This window comes from Tachysurus vachellii, chromosome 1 (assembly GCF_030014155.1).
Source record: "Tachysurus vachellii isolate PV-2020 chromosome 1, HZAU_Pvac_v1, whole genome shotgun sequence".
NCBI classification, from domain to species: domain Eukaryota; kingdom Metazoa; phylum Chordata; class Actinopteri; order Siluriformes; family Bagridae; genus Tachysurus; species Tachysurus vachellii.
The window spans coordinates 24,857,865-24,876,869 of record NC_083460.1 but is presented as its reverse complement, the minus strand read 5'-3'; the positions used below and the strand labels follow the sequence as shown (position 1 = coordinate 24,876,869).

General features: G+C 37.6%; 1 protein-coding gene across 1 annotated transcript in view; it reads left to right on the top strand.

Moving 5' to 3' along the window:
• Positions 1-19,005, top strand: part of ano8b (anoctamin 8b) — a 29,645-nt gene that overhangs the window by 1,232 nt on the left and 9,408 nt on the right. Inside the window, exons 2-11 of the mRNA XM_060879268.1 lie at positions 1,040-1,387; positions 11,921-12,031; positions 12,156-12,288; positions 15,599-15,737; positions 15,962-16,058; positions 16,292-16,408; positions 16,559-16,686; positions 17,236-17,397; positions 17,883-18,035; positions 18,261-18,387. Coding sequence (XP_060735251.1) covers positions 1,258-1,387; positions 11,921-12,031; positions 12,156-12,288; positions 15,599-15,737; positions 15,962-16,058; positions 16,292-16,408; positions 16,559-16,686; positions 17,236-17,397; positions 17,883-18,035; positions 18,261-18,387 — 1,297 coding nt within the window. The 5' untranslated portion in view covers positions 1,040-1,257. The remainder of the gene's footprint in view (positions 1-1,039; positions 1,388-11,920; positions 12,032-12,155; positions 12,289-15,598; positions 15,738-15,961; positions 16,059-16,291; positions 16,409-16,558; positions 16,687-17,235; positions 17,398-17,882; positions 18,036-18,260; positions 18,388-19,005) is intronic.

The following is a 19,005-nucleotide window of genomic DNA, read 5'->3' as shown; positions in this document are numbered from 1 at the left end:
GAAATTACATGGCTTGACTTCCTCTCATCAGTAAGGGGAGGGTTTGTATCTACTAGGTATAGGAACAGAAATATGTATGGTCCTCTCTGTAGTGAGCATTTTAGATATCCCAGTCCACTGAATGACTGCCAAATAAAGCCCCAGTAGCATCACACTGCACGCGCCATAGTGCTTTTATACGGCAGGTTAATATCACTGCACGTGCCATAGTGCTTTTATACAGCAGGTTAATATCACTGCACGTGCCATAGTGCTTCTGTGACTGATCATGAAACTCTACTACTTTATGATATAATATGACATATACAGCTCTTTATCATGTCACAGTCCGCCTCTCATTAGCGCCACCGTTTTACTGAACGCACCTGCTGTGGAATGAGTCACGCAAGTTTTAATATTTAGCTCTGCAATGATGCCAGTGATGCGTTTCATTAAACGACATAAATGCGGGCGAGAAAAATACGAATAAATTCATTGTTTAGTGACCACAGGGAGTGATGAAAGGATCGGCTTCGCATATGTAGTCTATATCAAATAAAAATCGAACTGCATAAATGTTTTGCTCCTGTGAGGGAGTAAGTAAAGGGAAACTTGGTTTTAGCTCATTTGCTCTGTGTGTGTGTATGTGTATGTATATGTGTGTGTGTGTGTGTGTGTGTGTGCGCACGCGCGCGCTCCTACATCTTAGTGGGGACCAAATGTTCGCCACACGGATGCTTTGGCATTATGTAGACATTATACAATTATTATTATTATTTATGCTTATACAAAAAAATTGCTTTTGAAATTGTTGTTATTGTTGTTGCTGCTGCTGTTTTTTATTTGTGCGTGTATCTGTTTGTCCATTTGGTTGGTGAGTTGAGTTTGATTTAAGTGTAGACATAAAACCGATTAGCTGCAGTAATCATTTTGTGAATGGAAGGTCCTCAAAAGGATAGGAAGACAAACGTGTGTGTGTGTGTGCGTGTGCGAGAGAGAGAGAGAGAGAGAGAGAGAGAGAGACGATGTGTCACTTCTCTCCTTTGTCCCTCCTCCATAGTAAAGCCTGTGCTCATCAGAAAGCGGTGGATCTGCACTCCTAAACCCCAACAAAGCAGGATGACCCACAACCGTCCCTTCATGCTCTTATTAATTTAACCCCCGTTAACCGGTCCGAACCAGCACTCACTGCATGCTTCTACAGACTAGAAAACTGCTGCATCCCCTCCCCTTTCCTCTGGAATAAAAGCCCTAACAGTCAGTCTCCGCTTAAGCAGCATGCCCGACGCTGCCTCCGCCAGTAACGGTGCCGATCCCGACGGCTCGCGCTACCGCCACCGCGCGCACACAGAAGCCGAAAAGACGGAGCAAAGCGCCTCGTGCCAGCCAACATCATCTGGTGTTCTGGGTGAGTTTTTTTGTTTGTGTGTATGTTTGTTTTGCACGTAGGAGACGAGCAAACTTGAAGCGACAGCGCAAATGGAGTCGAAAGGCGAGCGCCCGGGACAGGTGGATGTGTTGTGACGGGGGGACGTAATGAGCCGCCCGGAACAATGCGCTTTGCTTCCGTCTTCTGTGTTTGAAGTGCAAGAGATCCGCGCGAGACTGAAAGACTGCAGGCGGCTCGGGCCTGGAAGGTCATACGCTGTATTGTATGTCAACATTACGCTAAATTCAGCGTTATGACAGGGATGAAAAGAGGCAGCGCTCCGTCCAGCGGCCCACGAGATACAGCCAACATTATGTGCTGAGCGATTTCACTGGTTTTCTCTTAGCCTTTGTGCTGTCTCGGTTCCCCAGGTTTGTGTATTTACTATCCTGAAACGATTCAGCCACATGCAGGATGTTGGCTCGTGCATGAAGCTACTCTAGTTTGCTTGATGTGTCTGAAGCAAAAGCTACCTGGTGATGTCACGCTCGAGCCTGTTTTTCAGCCTTCATCACCATTCGTGTTTATGAAAGGTCTGACCGTCCTATCATTAGAGTATGCTGAACAAACTACAGCAACATTTGTGTCTTTGAAACAAACGCGTTACTTCAGCGGTTTTGTTTATCCCCTGTTCGGGCCGCATGCTGCACTTCTTCCAATGCGGCGCAGTGCGATGCAGTCAGCTTTAAGACAGAAATTGTGTATATTCGGCTTTTTATGCTTTATATCTTGTATGCAGCACAGTATTATGCAGTCAGCAGTGTGACCTCGTGTTGGTTTTTATCCTTTTCTGTTTACACCATGGACAGAACTGACAGACCACCACATTAAAGGGTCCGTAAGCAACTCTGGCTGCGTTTGATGTAATCACTGGATTCTCCTTATGGTATGACCATCACTGCTACAGTTAGAGTTAAGTTCGGCTATTGATACAACAGTGGTGTGGCGTATGACAATAAGTGATATTACCTAGACTGTCAAATTACGCAATAGCTTCCCAGGCATTACAGCAATACAGATCTGGTATTTAAAACGTTTTCATACACACCCATACCTTAAAACATTTAGAAAGAAATATCAGTTAGCTCTCTGAGATCATTTCATCCTTCTGATCTACAAGCCAAATTTGCTGATGATGTAAAAATGTTTATTTTATTACTTTTTTTATTCATTCACCAAACAATTCATTTCTATAAATTCACTGAAATAGCTTGAGTTAGGTACTTAATCACACCTTTGTTTTTTCTGTAAACTCTCGTCATAAATATATGCACAATGTTATCTGGATTTAAGATCTTCTATGGCTTATTTGGCAAAAAAAAAAAAAAAAAAGCCACGTTTAAATTTTATGCTGTGTTTTATTTACGGCCTTTATGTGAAGAGCCTTTATGTTTTATTTAAGTAATAATGAAAAGTTTTGCACACAACTTTTAATAAGAAGAATTAATTAATTAATAACATGTAACATAACATACAACCAGGAATTTGGTCCATGGGTCTGTGTTGAATTAGGACCTGGTACAAAAACCTAACATTGAATATATGCAGGATTGCTTTAGAGTCATGCGTCCATGAAGTTAGTAAAGAGCAGTGGACAGTTTTTTAAAATGACCATTACCAATAATAACTAAAATGGTATTTAGAAAAGCAACTTTCCATCTTAGAGAAAGCATTGAATATACCATTGTATATGCCATATTACTTTTCTTTATAAACTTCTTTTTTAATACTTTTCTTTTTCTCATCTTGCCTGTCTGTGCTGATGTAAATCTATTGTTCCAGTTTGTAGGTGCAGAAAATAAATGTGCCTTCACTCATTGAATCTCATTTTTCTTTGTCTCAGCATTGTGAAATCATTACATCATATTTCCTGTTCTTCCACTTTCCATTTAGGATTTCTGTATAACTCAATAATTCAGCATGTTGTGATAGATGTGTTGTGTTGTGTTATTATCAAATTAGCTTGGATCCAACTAGATTATTCTGTCTGTTTTACATATTTGCTTTGTTTATGAGACAGTGTGTCCCTTTCCAGTTTACCTTCTGTCATTCCTATTCATCACCTGCTATTTATATAGCCCAGTTTTCAAAAACATAGTACTGAAAAGGATTTCAGTAGAAACTCTACAACAGTTTAGTCAAGGAGCTTGTGCCTGGAAAACTTGTGTAAACACTTTAAATGCAGTCATAGTAACAAAACTTTACATTATTTACTTTCTGTACAATATTTATTTTCAGTATTCTCTTGATTTAAATATAACCATGGCTGAGTTGGCAAAGAGTTACAAAGCTTTTTTGGTCTTGAAAAAGGCAGAATTTATCTTCTGCCAAATGGCTCTTTTACAACCCGTATGCTGAGATATGTTCCTAGAAATTAAAGAACGAGCTAAATGTCTAGACCTTCAGGAGCAGAATAAAAATCATAGATGCAAAGATGACATTTTTATAAGCTCTTATAAATATATGCACTTTTCTGTTAATCATTTCTCTTCCTATATTATAGTTATCTAGCTAGATATATGTCAAGAATTTAGAGAAAGTGTGCTAAAACACACTTTCTATCCTCATCTCTCTTGGTACTATGCTCAAGGTCATATATGAAGAACAATTACACCAGCTTTTAGTATTTGACACCATTTAGATAGCACTAAGTGAGAGGACACTGCCACAATGTTAAAATGTTAAAGGTACAGGAACCAATAAGCTTTCTGCCCTCTCCAAAATGGTATGGAATGATTAAATTATCTGCCTTACTTGCCATTTTCCAAAACAAAAGCAGATTTCAAATACACATCTATCCCTTTTTCTGGTAACTATTACAAACGAAAATGTCATTCTTTAAAGCACCTTCAGGAATACGGGCATATAACAATTCGTATTTAACCACTCAGTTTTAGAAGGAAGTCCATTTGTTGCAGTATAATACATGTTGGGAATCAACATGGAACATATGTGGCCATGGTCTCTAGGTGAGAAGGATGATATAGTCTCTCTTCTCTGTCAATGGTAGTGACAATGGCCAATCATAAGCCTCTGCGAACTCATTCATGTGGGTAGTGGGCAGAGAGCACTTTACTCTGAATGGGTTGCAGTGACATATGATGCAGCATGAGGTTTTATGGGTCTCAGATAAAGCGTGTATTTGCCTTCACCCTGCAAGATGTAATGTTATGTTCATACAATTAGTTACTGCCAGTGAAAAAGCAACCGGAGCGATCATTTATTTTCAACTTGAGCTGCCAACTTCAGATGATATGAGTGTGTTCAACGTGCTCAGCAAAGCAACAAAGTTAAGAAAAGTTTGTTCAGTGACTAGTAATGGGAATGAAGACAACAGCATGCACATCATGATATGATGCATATACTGTACAGTATATACACAGATTTATTTTATAGACATACCCCAAATGCCCATCCAGAATGTTTCATTTTAGCAAGACAACTGGCAATTTCATAGTTAAGCAACTGAAGTCTTACAGCAATCAAATTGTTGTATGTGTAAACCTTGCTTTAGAAGAGAGCTGGTTTGTGACCAATTTGGGGAGACCGTTGAATTGTGCGGTTTAAGCTGGCAATTTTGGTATTTAGGGCATATATTTCTAAGCCATGAAGTTTTGACTCATAATAATATCAAATCACATACAGTTTTTTGACTTCTAAATGTAATTTGAAATTTAAATTGCAATTTTATTGTAAAACTGGAGACAAGTATTTATTAGTAGGTAAATAACATCTTATTCACATAAATATAAGAAAAGTTCCTGTCTTACATAATAATATGGTTCAAACATTTTTCTTCTTGTTAATGAAAAGCAAAGAACTGAAGTGTTAGAATGTCACTGACCAAATGGTCATTGATCAAATAAAACCTACTCTCACTTCTTGAGTATATTCTGTTTCTGATAATTCCTCATCTTTTTTTATATTTTCCCATGGCATTCATATTAAAACGTTCATAGATTTTAATATTTTAATATTATAATTTAAATGCAAAATCACAAAGCTGTATTCTGTATACTCCTAGGTACTGAGGAACATGCAATTCAGAGAAAGTCATATTTATGTTTAATGATGGTAACAAGAATAATTTGTGGTTGTGTAGTGTGTATAGTACCTTGTATATGTTTCAGAAATGGGTTAGCAATGTTACCGATGGGGATCAATTTAGCTTGTCTACACAGTATATTGCAAACCAGTTAAGGCAACAATGACTAAACATAGTTGTTACATGATATATTTGGAGTCTGTTTGGAGTATGTTGCTTTGCTCTTCCATATATTTGAATAATGATGTGCTTACCAAAGGATTCTTTTATTTTTTACTAACCACTGTAGCCTAATTTTTTGTGGGACATTTCTACTTGCTGTGTGTTTAGATGTTTTGGCCTCAGTATAATTGGCATACAGAAATCAGAGGAACTGGTAGAGGGTGGGCAGGTTTTTATCCTTTACTTTAAAAGATGAAGTCTCTCTAAAAAGGTAATTTGGTGAGTGTTGAATAAACTCTTACCTTTCTGCTTTTTAAGAAATATCCAACTCCAGCTGACCAAACGACCGAGCCACTCCGGCTGCTGGCAACATAATGCATCCTTTTACTGCAAGCTGTTCTTGGAGCGTTAGCTCATCATGCTCACCTGTCATGTCGGTTCTTTTTTAACCAAACATAAAAGAGCAACTCTTAACATGGGTTAGTTGCATTTGTTTTAAGATTTTAACTGGTAAAGTTAAACATAAAGTGGTTTATGTTTAGACAGTCTAAACACTTGGCTTTGTTCCAAAACACCTTTAAAGTGACTGTGTGGCTCAAATACAGTAGGCAAAAGCAGGTAGAAAACAAATACACTGGCAGAAGGCCCTCCATAAGTGGCACATGGGTTTAAATGAGTTGACCATGTAGTGCCTGAAGTCATGACTGCTCTAGATTTGAAATCTAGGTTTGTTTATTTATTTATTTATTTATTTATTTATTTGGTTAAATTTGTTTCTGTTGAAATTGAATTAAACAAATACTTGAATTCAACAGAAATGCATAGTGCAACAGCAAAAAGACGGAATTCATTATCCAATAATTACATCATTGGAATTCATTATCTCAGTACGAAGGCTATCCAAACAGAGGTAAAAATCATAGCATTTCTAGATATCATCAATCTATCTCACAGCATATGCTGTAGGTTGCAATTTCCAGTATGTCATGTGTTATTTACTTCTTTGTATTGTGTCTCCCTGATGCAGTAGCCTTCAGTTTTTATAAAACGTATTGTAGTTGTTGCTGTTATTATTGTTTTTATTAGTAGCATTAGAATTATCCTAAGTCTTGTCTTGAAATCTTCAGTGGCGAAGCACCATATCTCTTCAAGGTACAACTCATACATTGCTGCAAATAGATTCAGTTCAGTATAGTAACACTGACAAATCACATTGAATAGGCAGACAGAGAGGGACTCAGCTATCCCGAACACTCGAGCGGTGCGAGGCCGATTTTCTTCTTGTTGATTTCTTGTGGCAGCTGCTTATGACATGTCGGAGTGGGGGGTAAGAAAACTCTAAAGAAATTTAGCAGCTGCATAGTGAAACATGAAAAGGTTTTTATAATTTTTTTTTATTATGTACTATTCCTGTACACATTGGATTTTAAAATACTCACTGGCCATTTTGACAGGAACACTCACCGGAAATGTGATTTGTAGGTATACTGTAATTACTTAATGTAGTCCATCTGTTGCTACATGCAGTTTGCCTGCTCTTTTCTATCAATAAATCAGGGACCACCACAGCTGACCAAAAATGAATTAAGCAGTATTAAATTCTCATTGGTGACACCGAGATGTTAATGAGTGTCAGGTTGGTACCATGGTACCATTTTGGTACCACCTGAGTGTCACTTCTGTGTTGAGAGTATTCTTTAAATTCTTCTTTGAAAACAAAATTCACACTGATAAAAAGCTAGAGGAAAATGACCTGCCGTTTAAATAAATGGCATTTAAACAGTTTCTAACTATATCCCTTAAACATGGACCATCAAGGCTGTTGTGGCTAATAAAGTGGCCGTTAAACATACATAGTGTTGAAAACTGCAAATGTGCTAAAAACCCGAGAACACTTCTGTTTTTTTTTTCCAGCTAGTTACAGCATGTTTGTATGTTGAAACCAAATTGATGTGCTTGTGGTCAACTTTGCTAGATAGTAAAAGGCTCTGTTAATATTTCAGCACTTTTACTTTGTGACAGATGCAGCATTATTTGTCTTTGTTTACTAATAACTTGTGAAAGTTAGTATTAGTAGGCAAATAATCGAATTTCCAGGCTGAAGAGGTTTTCTATAGCAACATGGAGAGTTTTCTTAATGAACAAACTAAATAAATAAAGATAACCAGATACTTGTGCTGGTCTAGAATGGAAACTGTGGAGATTCTGGTAATGCTTTGATTGAGAATGCATTTATGGTAGTCTATGTTGCTGGAAAAGTAACTGGCTGCATTACTTCTGGTGCTTAGATTCAGAATCTCCACTATCTGGCAAAAATGAGAACTGCTGAGAGAGAAGTCTAGTCTTGCCACTGTATCTATATATGACGCCAGTATTTTGATCCGGGGTGTCTCATAATGAGGATGAATATTTTTACAACAGTTTTATAACAGTTTTTCATCTCATTATTTCTTCTTTTTTCATATTGTTCCAGTGTTGTAGTATCATATGCACAGTAGCATCCACCCACTCGTGACACTGAAGCTATGCAGAATACTGGATTTGCATACTGCCTCTGAAGTTGTCTTCTGGCCCTTGACTGTTGAGGTTTATAACTGTGTGTCCATATAGTTGTAAATATCGAAGGGTGCTGTTTATGGGCGTTTGCATAAATGTCTATCTTCATATAATGTAAACTAAACTAATGTCAACTAAACTAATGTCAACTAAAAAGTCTCATGTTTTACTTGAATGAATGCTACTTATTTCCTAAGTCACTTATACTATATCAAAATAGCAATAATACACTATGCGGGCATGCCATGATAGCAAAATCAGGTTCACATCATACAGATTTATTATACAAACTGATTGTTTTATAGGACTTCTATAATAGACCAAAAGAGTTTTTTTCCTTTTTTACCACAGCAATTTACCAATGGCAAAAAATATTTATTAGAAAACAATACATTATTATTGCTTGTCTGTTTATAGTTACATTACATACAATCTGTAGAACTGCTATGAGTTAGTTCTTGTCAATACTTTTGTTATAATAGCACCTGCCTCTTCTTTTTGCTCTCTCAAAGGAAATATGACAATATGCAGCTTGAAAATAAGAAACTGCAAAGCGCAAAGTCCTCTGTCCTGAAAACTTTAAAGTAGTTTTCTTTTTTTTTTCTTTTTTTGAAAAATACTCTGGGGAAAAGAGAAATAATTTTTAAATCAAGAAAACATTGGTTTTAAGCAGTATGTAGTGGACTGAAGGGATTCACTTTAACTTTTTAATCCACAATTCTAGCAATCACAGAATGATTGATGTTTTAGTGTTTTTTTTTTTTTTAAATGAGTTGCTGTGGTTTACATCACCTACACTGGATCTTTACTGGGAATCCATTAGTCGAAAATGGAAGTAACATATGAGATCCTGCCGGATTAATTGAGTAATGAGGTTAAAAATGAGCCACTCACTTTACAGCCACATATGCCATAATATCATTTAGCATCATTGTTTCCTGGAAATACTTCCACCACCCAGTGAGGTGATAATATTGTCTGGTGACCCAACCATGAAATACAGAGAGGAAGGAAATCTAATGGATGCTCGCTTGCTCGCTCGCTCAAGACTTTTGATTACAGACACCATCCTAAGAGACTTAACAGCCTGAACAGGCTTAAACTCATTAACTTCTGATTTTTAACATGCAGGGAAAAGTTTATAGTTTACAATTCCGTGTCTTTTTTGGGTAGGTGATGTACCTTGGCATTTGGACATTAGGACAACAGGATGCCCTGTTATGCACATGCCTATGAACCCTGTTTCTCTAGAAGTAAAAGAACTAGCCTCCGGGTGTGTGTTCACGGTGTGTGTGTGCTGTGTGTGTGCACTTTGGATGGGTTAAATGCAGAGAACGAATTCTGAGTATGGGTCACCATACTTAGCCGTATGTCACGTCAGGACATAACAGCCATATATTCATACTGTATATGTTAGCTGGAAAGCTCCCTTGCTAGTACTGTGCGCCTTGAAGTCATTGTACATGTACAATATTTAGTATCAAAATATACGTTTAGTTATAGTTATTTTAATTATGCTAATCTATGTATGTGAGTGGAGATGTTTCAGGACACATCGTAATTGGAAAGATCCAAACGGTATCAAATAATAAGAGGTTGCTATTGTAAATCCGTCTTTCTTATCCAACCAATTCAAAACAATGGGGGTGAAGAAAATAGTCAAATTTGCTGAGAAAACTAATGAACTGTTGTGGTGATGAGTCAGCATTCACTGGCAGAAATGGTAGACATACTGTATCTCGCAGTGAAAGCAGGGTTATAGCTCTAGGGAAGAAACAATAGCAATGTGCAATTTTTTGGGTGGGGGGAAAGCATCTGGTTAGCAAACATTACCGAGGGCTGTAAGTTGTATTAGATAGTCAGAGGCATAATAATACATCACCCCTGCAGCACCAAATGTTACCCTCGGTTTATAAATAGAATGTAATGTACATCTAATACTAGTATCTCCCAAGAAACAAACCTAAAGAGAACTAAGTGATGACAGTTTAATTTGACAGAAGATACCTATAGCAGAGTAATGGGGAGATGATATTATTTGGCTTGTCTGCAACAGCAGTGTTATTTTGTCCTTACCTAAGACAGGTGGCCAGATATATTCTGTGTTATGCCAAGGTTTCAGAAAACGTCTGTCCCTAAATGGTCTTTTGATTTGTCCATCTGCTAAAACCCCTAATGCCTCTGTCTAAAACCCTACAATAAAGGGTTTCCCTTTCACAAAGAATGGTTTAATATTAGAAACATTCACATCCACAGAACTCACCAGAGCTGATTCCTTTATTAGCTCAGTCTCCAAATGCCTCAAGAAGAAAATGTCAAAGTTCTTGCCTAGCAAATTAGTCAATCTTTCTGCTAATTTGTTGGAAATGTTGATATCCTTTGCATTACATAATGGTTATAAGATGATATTTCTACTCTAATGCTATGAATGGTGTTATGAAACCTGTGTGATGATTATGAATCAAGCTTTTGGGCTTACTTTTGGGAATTAAATAAAAACAGATCATTTTGCACCAGATGGCTGTTTATGAAATGTGATGGTCTCTGTAGCGGGAGGATGAGAATCTGTAGGAGATTGTGCCTAAGCAAGGGAGCATAAAGCCACTGCAGTCCTGCAGGTAGTTATATTAGAGTCACAGTGCACTAAGCTTGGACAAAGCCCTTTTCTTTCCCTGCTGTTTTACCTATTGTTTGATATTGTGATGCTGTGCTACACAGCAATTTTGGGAATCCAAGCAATAAAGCAGATCCTTTTTTGCAATTTATCTGCATTTACTATTCTCTGCCAGATGCTTAACGCATGCATTGTATATGAAATATGTTTAGTCATGAACAAGCAAAACCTCTGAGTTCCTTCTGATGTGCTTAAAATTCCTGGTCTGTATAGTTTACAAAAACACCACTAGTTTTCCAAAGTATCTGTGCTTTTGAAAACATTAAACATTAAATGACTTCTTCATTTGTTTTTAACTGACACAGTATTATGTAATGCAGTCAGCTGGCAGAATTATGTAAAAGGTCTTTGGTGAACACCAAGTCAAAAGCATAGTACAGATCCAGGTAACTTCCAATTAACTTTCTACATCACCCTCAGACTGAAAGAGAATGTATGCCATCAGTCCCTTTCAGAGACCATGGCCAGTATTGCTCCAGACGGCTTGTGGCATCATGAAGATTTAAACTTGCAATGTTTAAACTCGCAAATTTTTGATCTTGATGGGATAGTTGCATGAACTAGCTAGGTGTATAGCTATTCCTAATAACGTGACCAGTGAGTGTATTTCTGAAATAAATCTGTTCCAATTCAGATTTCTCCCACGCTGCTCAACTTTTTTTTTTCAACTTGGAGTCACTCAATGCAAAAGGTGCTTTTCACACTTCTCTGCTACGTGCTAATCTGTAACAGTTTACTCATCTACCTACCACATTTCAGTGTTAACACTGTGACATAAGTGCTAAAATGGCCTATATATGATATAATAATAATGTCCCAAATACCAAGTGCAAATAGATTTTCTGTCTCTCACAAATCCGGTCTTATACAAATCCAGAAAAGTAAAGCCATGACTAGTCTTCTCATGTTGCAGGGGAAACATGAATGGCATTTAAACTTGACAAAGAGAAACTGGAGAGAGAGTATGAGCCTTACAGTGTGTGTGTCTGACCATGGCAACATAGCAAGGTCACTGACATTCTCTCTCTCTCTCGCTCTCTCTCTCACTCTCTCTCTCTTTCTCTCTGGCCCATAGATAAACTGTTTGGAAAGAGGCTGCTGCAGGCTGGAAGATACATCATGTCCCATAAATCCTGGATGAAGACAGTGCCCACAGAGAACTGTGATGTCCTCATGACTTTTGCAGGTCCTCCTTCTCTCACTACCACTTTCTCCCTTCCCTCCCTACAGATTTAGTGAATCTGCATGATAAAGAGTATTGTAATAAATAGTAATCCTGGGTTATATATATGTTTCCTTCCTACCGACAGACACCACAGATGACCACACATTACTGTGGCTTCTGAATCATGTACGCCTTGGCATCCCAGAACTTATCATCCAGATACGTCACCACAAACACACACAAGTCTATGCGTTCTTCGTTACAGCAACATATGAAAAGTAAGGTTTACTTGTGTGTGTGTTGTTTAATGGCAATCTTCCCTACAGGAATTCAGCAGGGCAGAGTTATATCAGTATTCTGTTTTTTATGACTTGACACTTGGGCATCACCGAGAAACTAATTATTTCCTTATTTGAACTGTACCACTACATCTACATACTGTACTATCCAGTTGTATCAGTTCTGTGAGCACCATGCTGGTGTTTATATGGAGCATAATTATAATTAAATTTAATTTTATATTTTAAGTAACAATTCCTTTACACCATTATGTCTTTCTTCTTCTGTGTGACTTTGATGTATGTTACTCTCACATATCAGAATCACTCAGAGCTGCAAAGTCAGTTTTCATGATGTTCTAACTTAAGACAGGCCAACCTTTTGTAAACAAAAATCTCTCAGTTGACTTGTGTGTTATATCAGGTCAACAGTTAAACTGACAAAAGTAGTACATTATGACAGCTAGGGCCTGTGTATTTTTCTTATTTTTCCCTAAAAAGATTTCAGATTGCTTTTTACTTAGTTTTTTATGTCATAATTTTACATTAAGAGTGGAAAAAGTTGTGGCATGATTTATGTTTGTTTTCTTTTTTCCTTTTACATCAGCAAAATCTGACATTTTTAACAGGGATTTTGTATTATGAACATTATTTAGAGAAGAATAACAATTATGTGAACATAACAATTACGTGAAGGTAAAGATGAGAGTTGGCATGCATGGGTATGGATAATGTGGTACAGTGTTCAACACAAGGATCTTGAATTTGATTCTTTCTGTAAAAGGAAGCAAATCGTCGCTGTCAGGCGGAATCCTCTCTCTCACTCACTCATTTTCTACCGCTTATCCGAACTACCTCGGGTCACAGGGAGCCTGGACGGAGTGCCAACCCATCGCAGGGCACACACACACTCTCATTCACTCACGCAATCACACACTACGGACAATTTTCCAGAGATGCCAATCAACCTACCATGCATGTCTTTGGACCGGGGAGGAAACCGGAGTACCCGGAGGAAACCCCCGAGGCACAGGGAGAACATGCAAACTCCACACACACAAGGCGGAGGCGGGAATCGAACCCCCAACCCTGGAGGTGTGAGGCGAACGTGCTAACCACTAAGCCACCGTGCCCCCCGGCGGAATCCTCATATATCCAAAACCGTTATTTTTCAGGAAATAAAAAAACGCCATACCTTATCTGCAGTGCACAGGGTTTAGTCCGCGTTGCAGTGGATTGTCTTGCGCTAAATTCCTGTCCTCAGACGAGCACCAGAACTAGCGGGAGTCAAGATTTTTTTTTTATTTGAGCCCAGTGTTTTGAAGACATTTACCTCAGAAGACGTGTTGAGTCGTTGTGACTCTTCTTGAGGAGAAATATGCCGCGAAGCTCTCCCACGGAGTGAGGAAGAGGTGGACAGTTGAAGTGTCCAATGGAGTTATGACGTTTGCGCTCAAGCTATTTTCAAGACTTTAGATTGGTTAATAACTTGTAAAAATAACAGACCCACATGGGGACTGACCAATAGCATCAATATGTGAAAAAATATGAAATTTACCAAATTTGGACATACGAGGTTTCCGCCCCGACAGCGACGAAATGTAATAACCTCAATAGTGGGGGTCATGTGAGAGAACTTATTTGATTAAATATACATGATTAAGTTTCTCAAGATCTTGTAAGGACATATTCTAAACCTGGAATGGTGTCCTTATGTTTCAGGAACTAAGAACAGGGCCAGAACTCTCTGGGTGACCATTCTATTAGGACAGAAGTGTTTCATTATAGGATTAAACTGATTGACCAGAATAAGTTAGAATTGATTTGCATTGACTGATCTTTTTAAAGGATTAAGGAGAGCCAAATCATGTCTGAAAACAATGCCACTATAAGTACAACAGGGGCAGACTGTATTATTTTACTATAATTTGGCACTTGTTTGCATTTACAGTATAAATGAAAAGCCTACACATCCATGTTAAAATTGCAGGTTTTTGTGATGGAAAAATGTAAGTAAGACTAATCATGTCTTTTTCCACCTTTAATGTGATCTATAAGCCAGCAAACATCAAGTGAAAAAGTCAGGGGAGAGTGGGTAAGAGTCTACCAATTTAGCACATCTTGAATTGGCACTTAACACTTCATTGCTCCTGATCTATCATTTTGCAAGGGTATCTCCTTTGCATAGCCCACTTCAAATCATTTCACAGGTTTTCAAAAGGATCAGATCTGGCTTCTGACTGAGTCGTTCCAAAACCTTGATCTTCTTCTTCTTCTAAAGCCATTCCTTTGTTGCCTTAGATATGTGCAGTTCGATATTGTGTAGGAAAGGTGCACTCTATATTCGTCTTGAGCTATCTAACAGAGGCCTACAGGTTTTTTTGACAAACTAAAATGACATTTGGAGAGATCCTTGATTCCCTCTGTCTTTAACGGAGCCCTGTCCCAGCTAAAGAAAAGCAGCTGCTTGACATGGTGCTTCACCCGCCATGCTTCACTGTAGGTGTGGTGTTGCATGTGTGATAAGCTGTCTTGTTTTTGCACGAAACATGTCTTTTAGAATTATGCTTATTTATGAAAAAAAATCTATTTGTCTCATCAGACAGTTTTAGCACATGGTTTGTGGTCATTTAAGCAGACTTGAAAGTTTTTTTTTTTTCAGGGTTTCCGCCTAGTTATACCACCCCATAGCCCAGATGCAAAAAATACGAGAGATTGTCGTCAGTTGCAGGGATTGTTTCTTTCATCCAGAATATATACAAATCTGTTAAGCAGCCAAACACTCTGCAAGCCATTTACACCATCTTCATGCAACCCATACGGGAACTGAGGCAGTTATAATACAAGTTGTGGCAGTCACACACGCATTATTTCTGTGCAATGCCGGTGGCAAGATGATGGCTGAGCAGATTGATGATGCTGTGGTACAGAATAAATTCTTCATAGAACATCAGCTATGCTGCAGTGCCTTACCAAATAAAGCTGTACACTAAAGCAGAGGCACTTTATGTTCATCACAAAGCATGGTCTTCTTCCTTTACCTAGTGTTCAGCTAGTACGGATCGATTCCTGCTCCAATTGGTAACTCATGATATTTTAGATTTGGTACTCTTCAAACCTATATTCTGAGATTAATGAGAAATGTGTGTGGAATCATGTTATTTCTTATATCAGATGAATTCCAGGGTGTAAACCTTTCTTTATTATATTAGTTGAATCCAGGTTGCTCAAATAGAACAGTATCTCTGCTATGGATTGGATAGAGTATCAGTGTTTTCTGTGCACTGCTTAATACATGTATTTACTTTAGTCTTTTGCGAGGAGCAGAGGAGATGGGTCTGCGGAAAGCAGTGAAACCAGAATTCGGAGGTGGCTCTCGCAGCTTCTCTTGTGAGGAGGACTACATTTATGAGAACATTGAGAGTGAATTGTGCTTTTTCACATCACAGGTAATTTAAAAATAAACAAATCCTTCCAGCTTTCTCTCTGTTCTTTATTGTTGTATGGAATTCTGGTATTGAATCATCTTTAACATACTGTAAGTAATACAAGACATTCTTGAATATCAGATTATTGTAGCAGGATAATGTTATCATTATCATAACCATGAGCTTAAAAGTGTATACCGTTACAGAATACTCTATAAACGATTTCTCTCTTTGGACCATCACAGGAACGTCAGAACATAATCAAATACTGGCTGGATAATCTCAGAGCCAAACCAGGGGAGGTTCTTCACAACATCCACTTTCTTGAAGGGCAGCCCATAAGTGAGTGTTCATTCTGTGCTTTGATGTGTTTGTGTTGCCTGTAATAGAGCCACAATGCAATTTATAGTTTTATCTATGCATATCATTTCTGTTGCAATAAAATCCTTCATCAGTCAAGAAAGAAATAGAACAATTGTACTGTAGTCTAAAATGCTGCATGCTGTTCCTGAGGTGTGTGTGTTTGTGTGTGTGTGTATGTGTGTGTGTGTGATTCTAAACTGTGTTTATTACAGTCCCAGAGCTAAAGGCACGAGGTGTGATCCAACAAGTCTTCCCCCTCCATGAGCAGAGAATTCTGGGCCAGCTAATGAAATCATGGGTGCAAGCTGTGTGTGAAAAGCAGCCCTTAGGTTTGTCATTTTCTGCTACACATGTCTAGTGATATTCACACTCATCGAAGCTGTTGATCATGGTGTAGTACCCAATTATATTATTCCCATAAATATTCTATTATTCCCATAAATATTCTCTGTCTTTATTTCTATCTGTGCCTCTGTTAGATGATATATGTGATTATTTTGGAGTGAAGATTGCCATGTACTTTGCCTGGCTGGGTTTTTACACAACGTCTATGCTGTATCCTGCTGTGATAGGATTTGTACTGTGGATGCTGACTGAAACTGATCAGGTAACAATTCAGGTTTAAAATGGTAAATAATGATCTGACTAATTGCCCATTTGAAACCTCATCTGCTTCTGTGTGTACTTATATACATTCATCATCTACTTTATTGGGTACATCTGCACATTCATAGAATTTTCTAATTAGCCAGTCATGTGCAAGCAGCACAATGAAAAGTCACACAGATACAGGCCAAGAGCTTCAGTTAGTGTTCACATTAAACATTTGAATGGGGAAATGATGTGATTGTGGTGACTTTGACTGAGGCATGGTTGTTGGGTTCAGATGGGCTGGTTTGACTATTTTTGAAAACTCAGATCTCCTGGGTTTTTCATGCTGAATAGGTTCCGAAAGCAGAAGTTCATTGTTGATGAAAACTTGGCAGTTGAAGCTTTTGACCTGTATCAGAATTATTTTATGAATTCTGCTGCCGTGTGATTTTTCCATAAATGAGCAGGTGTAAAAAAAAAAGTGGAAGATGAGTGTAAATCTTCTCTCCGTTTTTCATTCTTGCATGTTTGTTTAATTGATAATGCAATTCTGTTTCTTACACAGACCAGCAGAGATATATGCTGTGTAGTATTTGCCCTCTTTAATGTGGTGTGGGCCACATTGTTTCTGGAGAGGTGGAAACGAAGAGGAGCAGAACTGGCTTACAAATGGGGCACATTGGACACACCAGCTGAATCACTTGAAGAGCCACGGCCACAGTTTAGGGTAATTCATCAGTAATCTGGCAATTGGTGGGATTATATTTAAAAATAAATAAATAAATAAAAATGTCATGATTTTGATTTTGTTCACCAAATGTGTTCAGAATCAGTATTTGTCTTTAACTCTGCAGTGCTATCTGAAGTGTCAGTATTGAATTATTTGAATATTTTCAGACGTTTCTGTTTATAAATTATATGTTAATTTTTAGGATTCCTCTTAGCCTTTGTTTTATACTTGGAAGGTATGGTCTTTATTAACTATTAAATTGCTAATTACTTTTTGTTTCATAGTAACATAAAATTTCTAATTATTTACAAATTTCTTATCATAATGTAATGTCTAACCACTGCTTTACCCCTAACAGTGACCCTTTTCATTGAACTATGTAAATTAGGCAATACTTTATTCCAGGATATAGCGGCTGTCGTTTAAGCCCTTCTTAATACGTCTTTCTGTCCTCTTTCTGTATCTGTCATTTTCTCACCCAGGGTGTGAAGCGGTGCAGTCCAGTGACGGGCTGTGAGGAGTTTTATTACCCACCTTGGAGAAGGAGGGTGTTCAGATGGTTGGTTAGCTTTCCTGTCTGTATTTGCTGCCTTTGCTTTGTCTTCCTGGCCATGCTCATCTGCTTTGAGCTTCAGGTTAGTGCCATCATATTAACTTCTTATATTATTCTCATGCTCATAAAGGTTGTATAAAGTCTGTCACTAAGAGATTGGTGTTAGCAGATGTGCAATGCATATTTCATAAATAGTATATTGTAATTGCATCATTTAAATGGTATGCTGTGTAGTAAAACTGTGTATCAGGTAAAGACATCAAATAAAGCATGACAAATAAGATGATGTCTGAATTCCGGTTGGCAGGAATTTGTGATGGGGATTAAAGAGCTGCCACGGGTGGTGAGGTTTATCCCTGAAATCATACTGGCCATCACTGTGACTGCATGTGACGAGGTGTACAGAAAGATAGCCTGTTGGCTTAATGACATGGGTGAGTCTTAGAATAATGTTTTATTCTCTGCAGTGATTTTTTTCCTGATATGCTGCTATTGCTATTGTGCTATTGAACTGCATGTTGCACTTATTCTAATATCTTCTCATCATTTCTATAGGAAAAAACACATTCAGTTTAGGTTTTGTGGATGCATCACGTGAATAGATTAAAATAAACTTAATTGTTTAATTGTTTATATGGTGATTTTTTTTTCTGTGAGAAGACATTCATTGAACATTTTATAAGGAGTCTACAATATCCATACTTTGTAAAAGATATAGATGTCAGATATAAGGCTAAGGTTTCCAGCAAGTTTACAAGGCTTAAACAACTGTTTATAGCCATTATAACATGAGTGAGAAGAAGATAAGGCTTAAACTGTAAATGAATAAGAAATATGCTGTTATTTTATAATTAATGAAAATAATTCTAATCAAAATTTAATTATAATTACAAATTGCTCTGGAATAAAACAAAAAAGAGGGAAAAACCTATTTGTCATATTATAGGAAAATTATTCCCACAGTCTTCAGACTGACAGCAGAATGTAAAGCAACCAGTCACAGTTCATTTTGTTTATGAAAATGTAAAATCAATGTCCCTCCGTAATCAGCA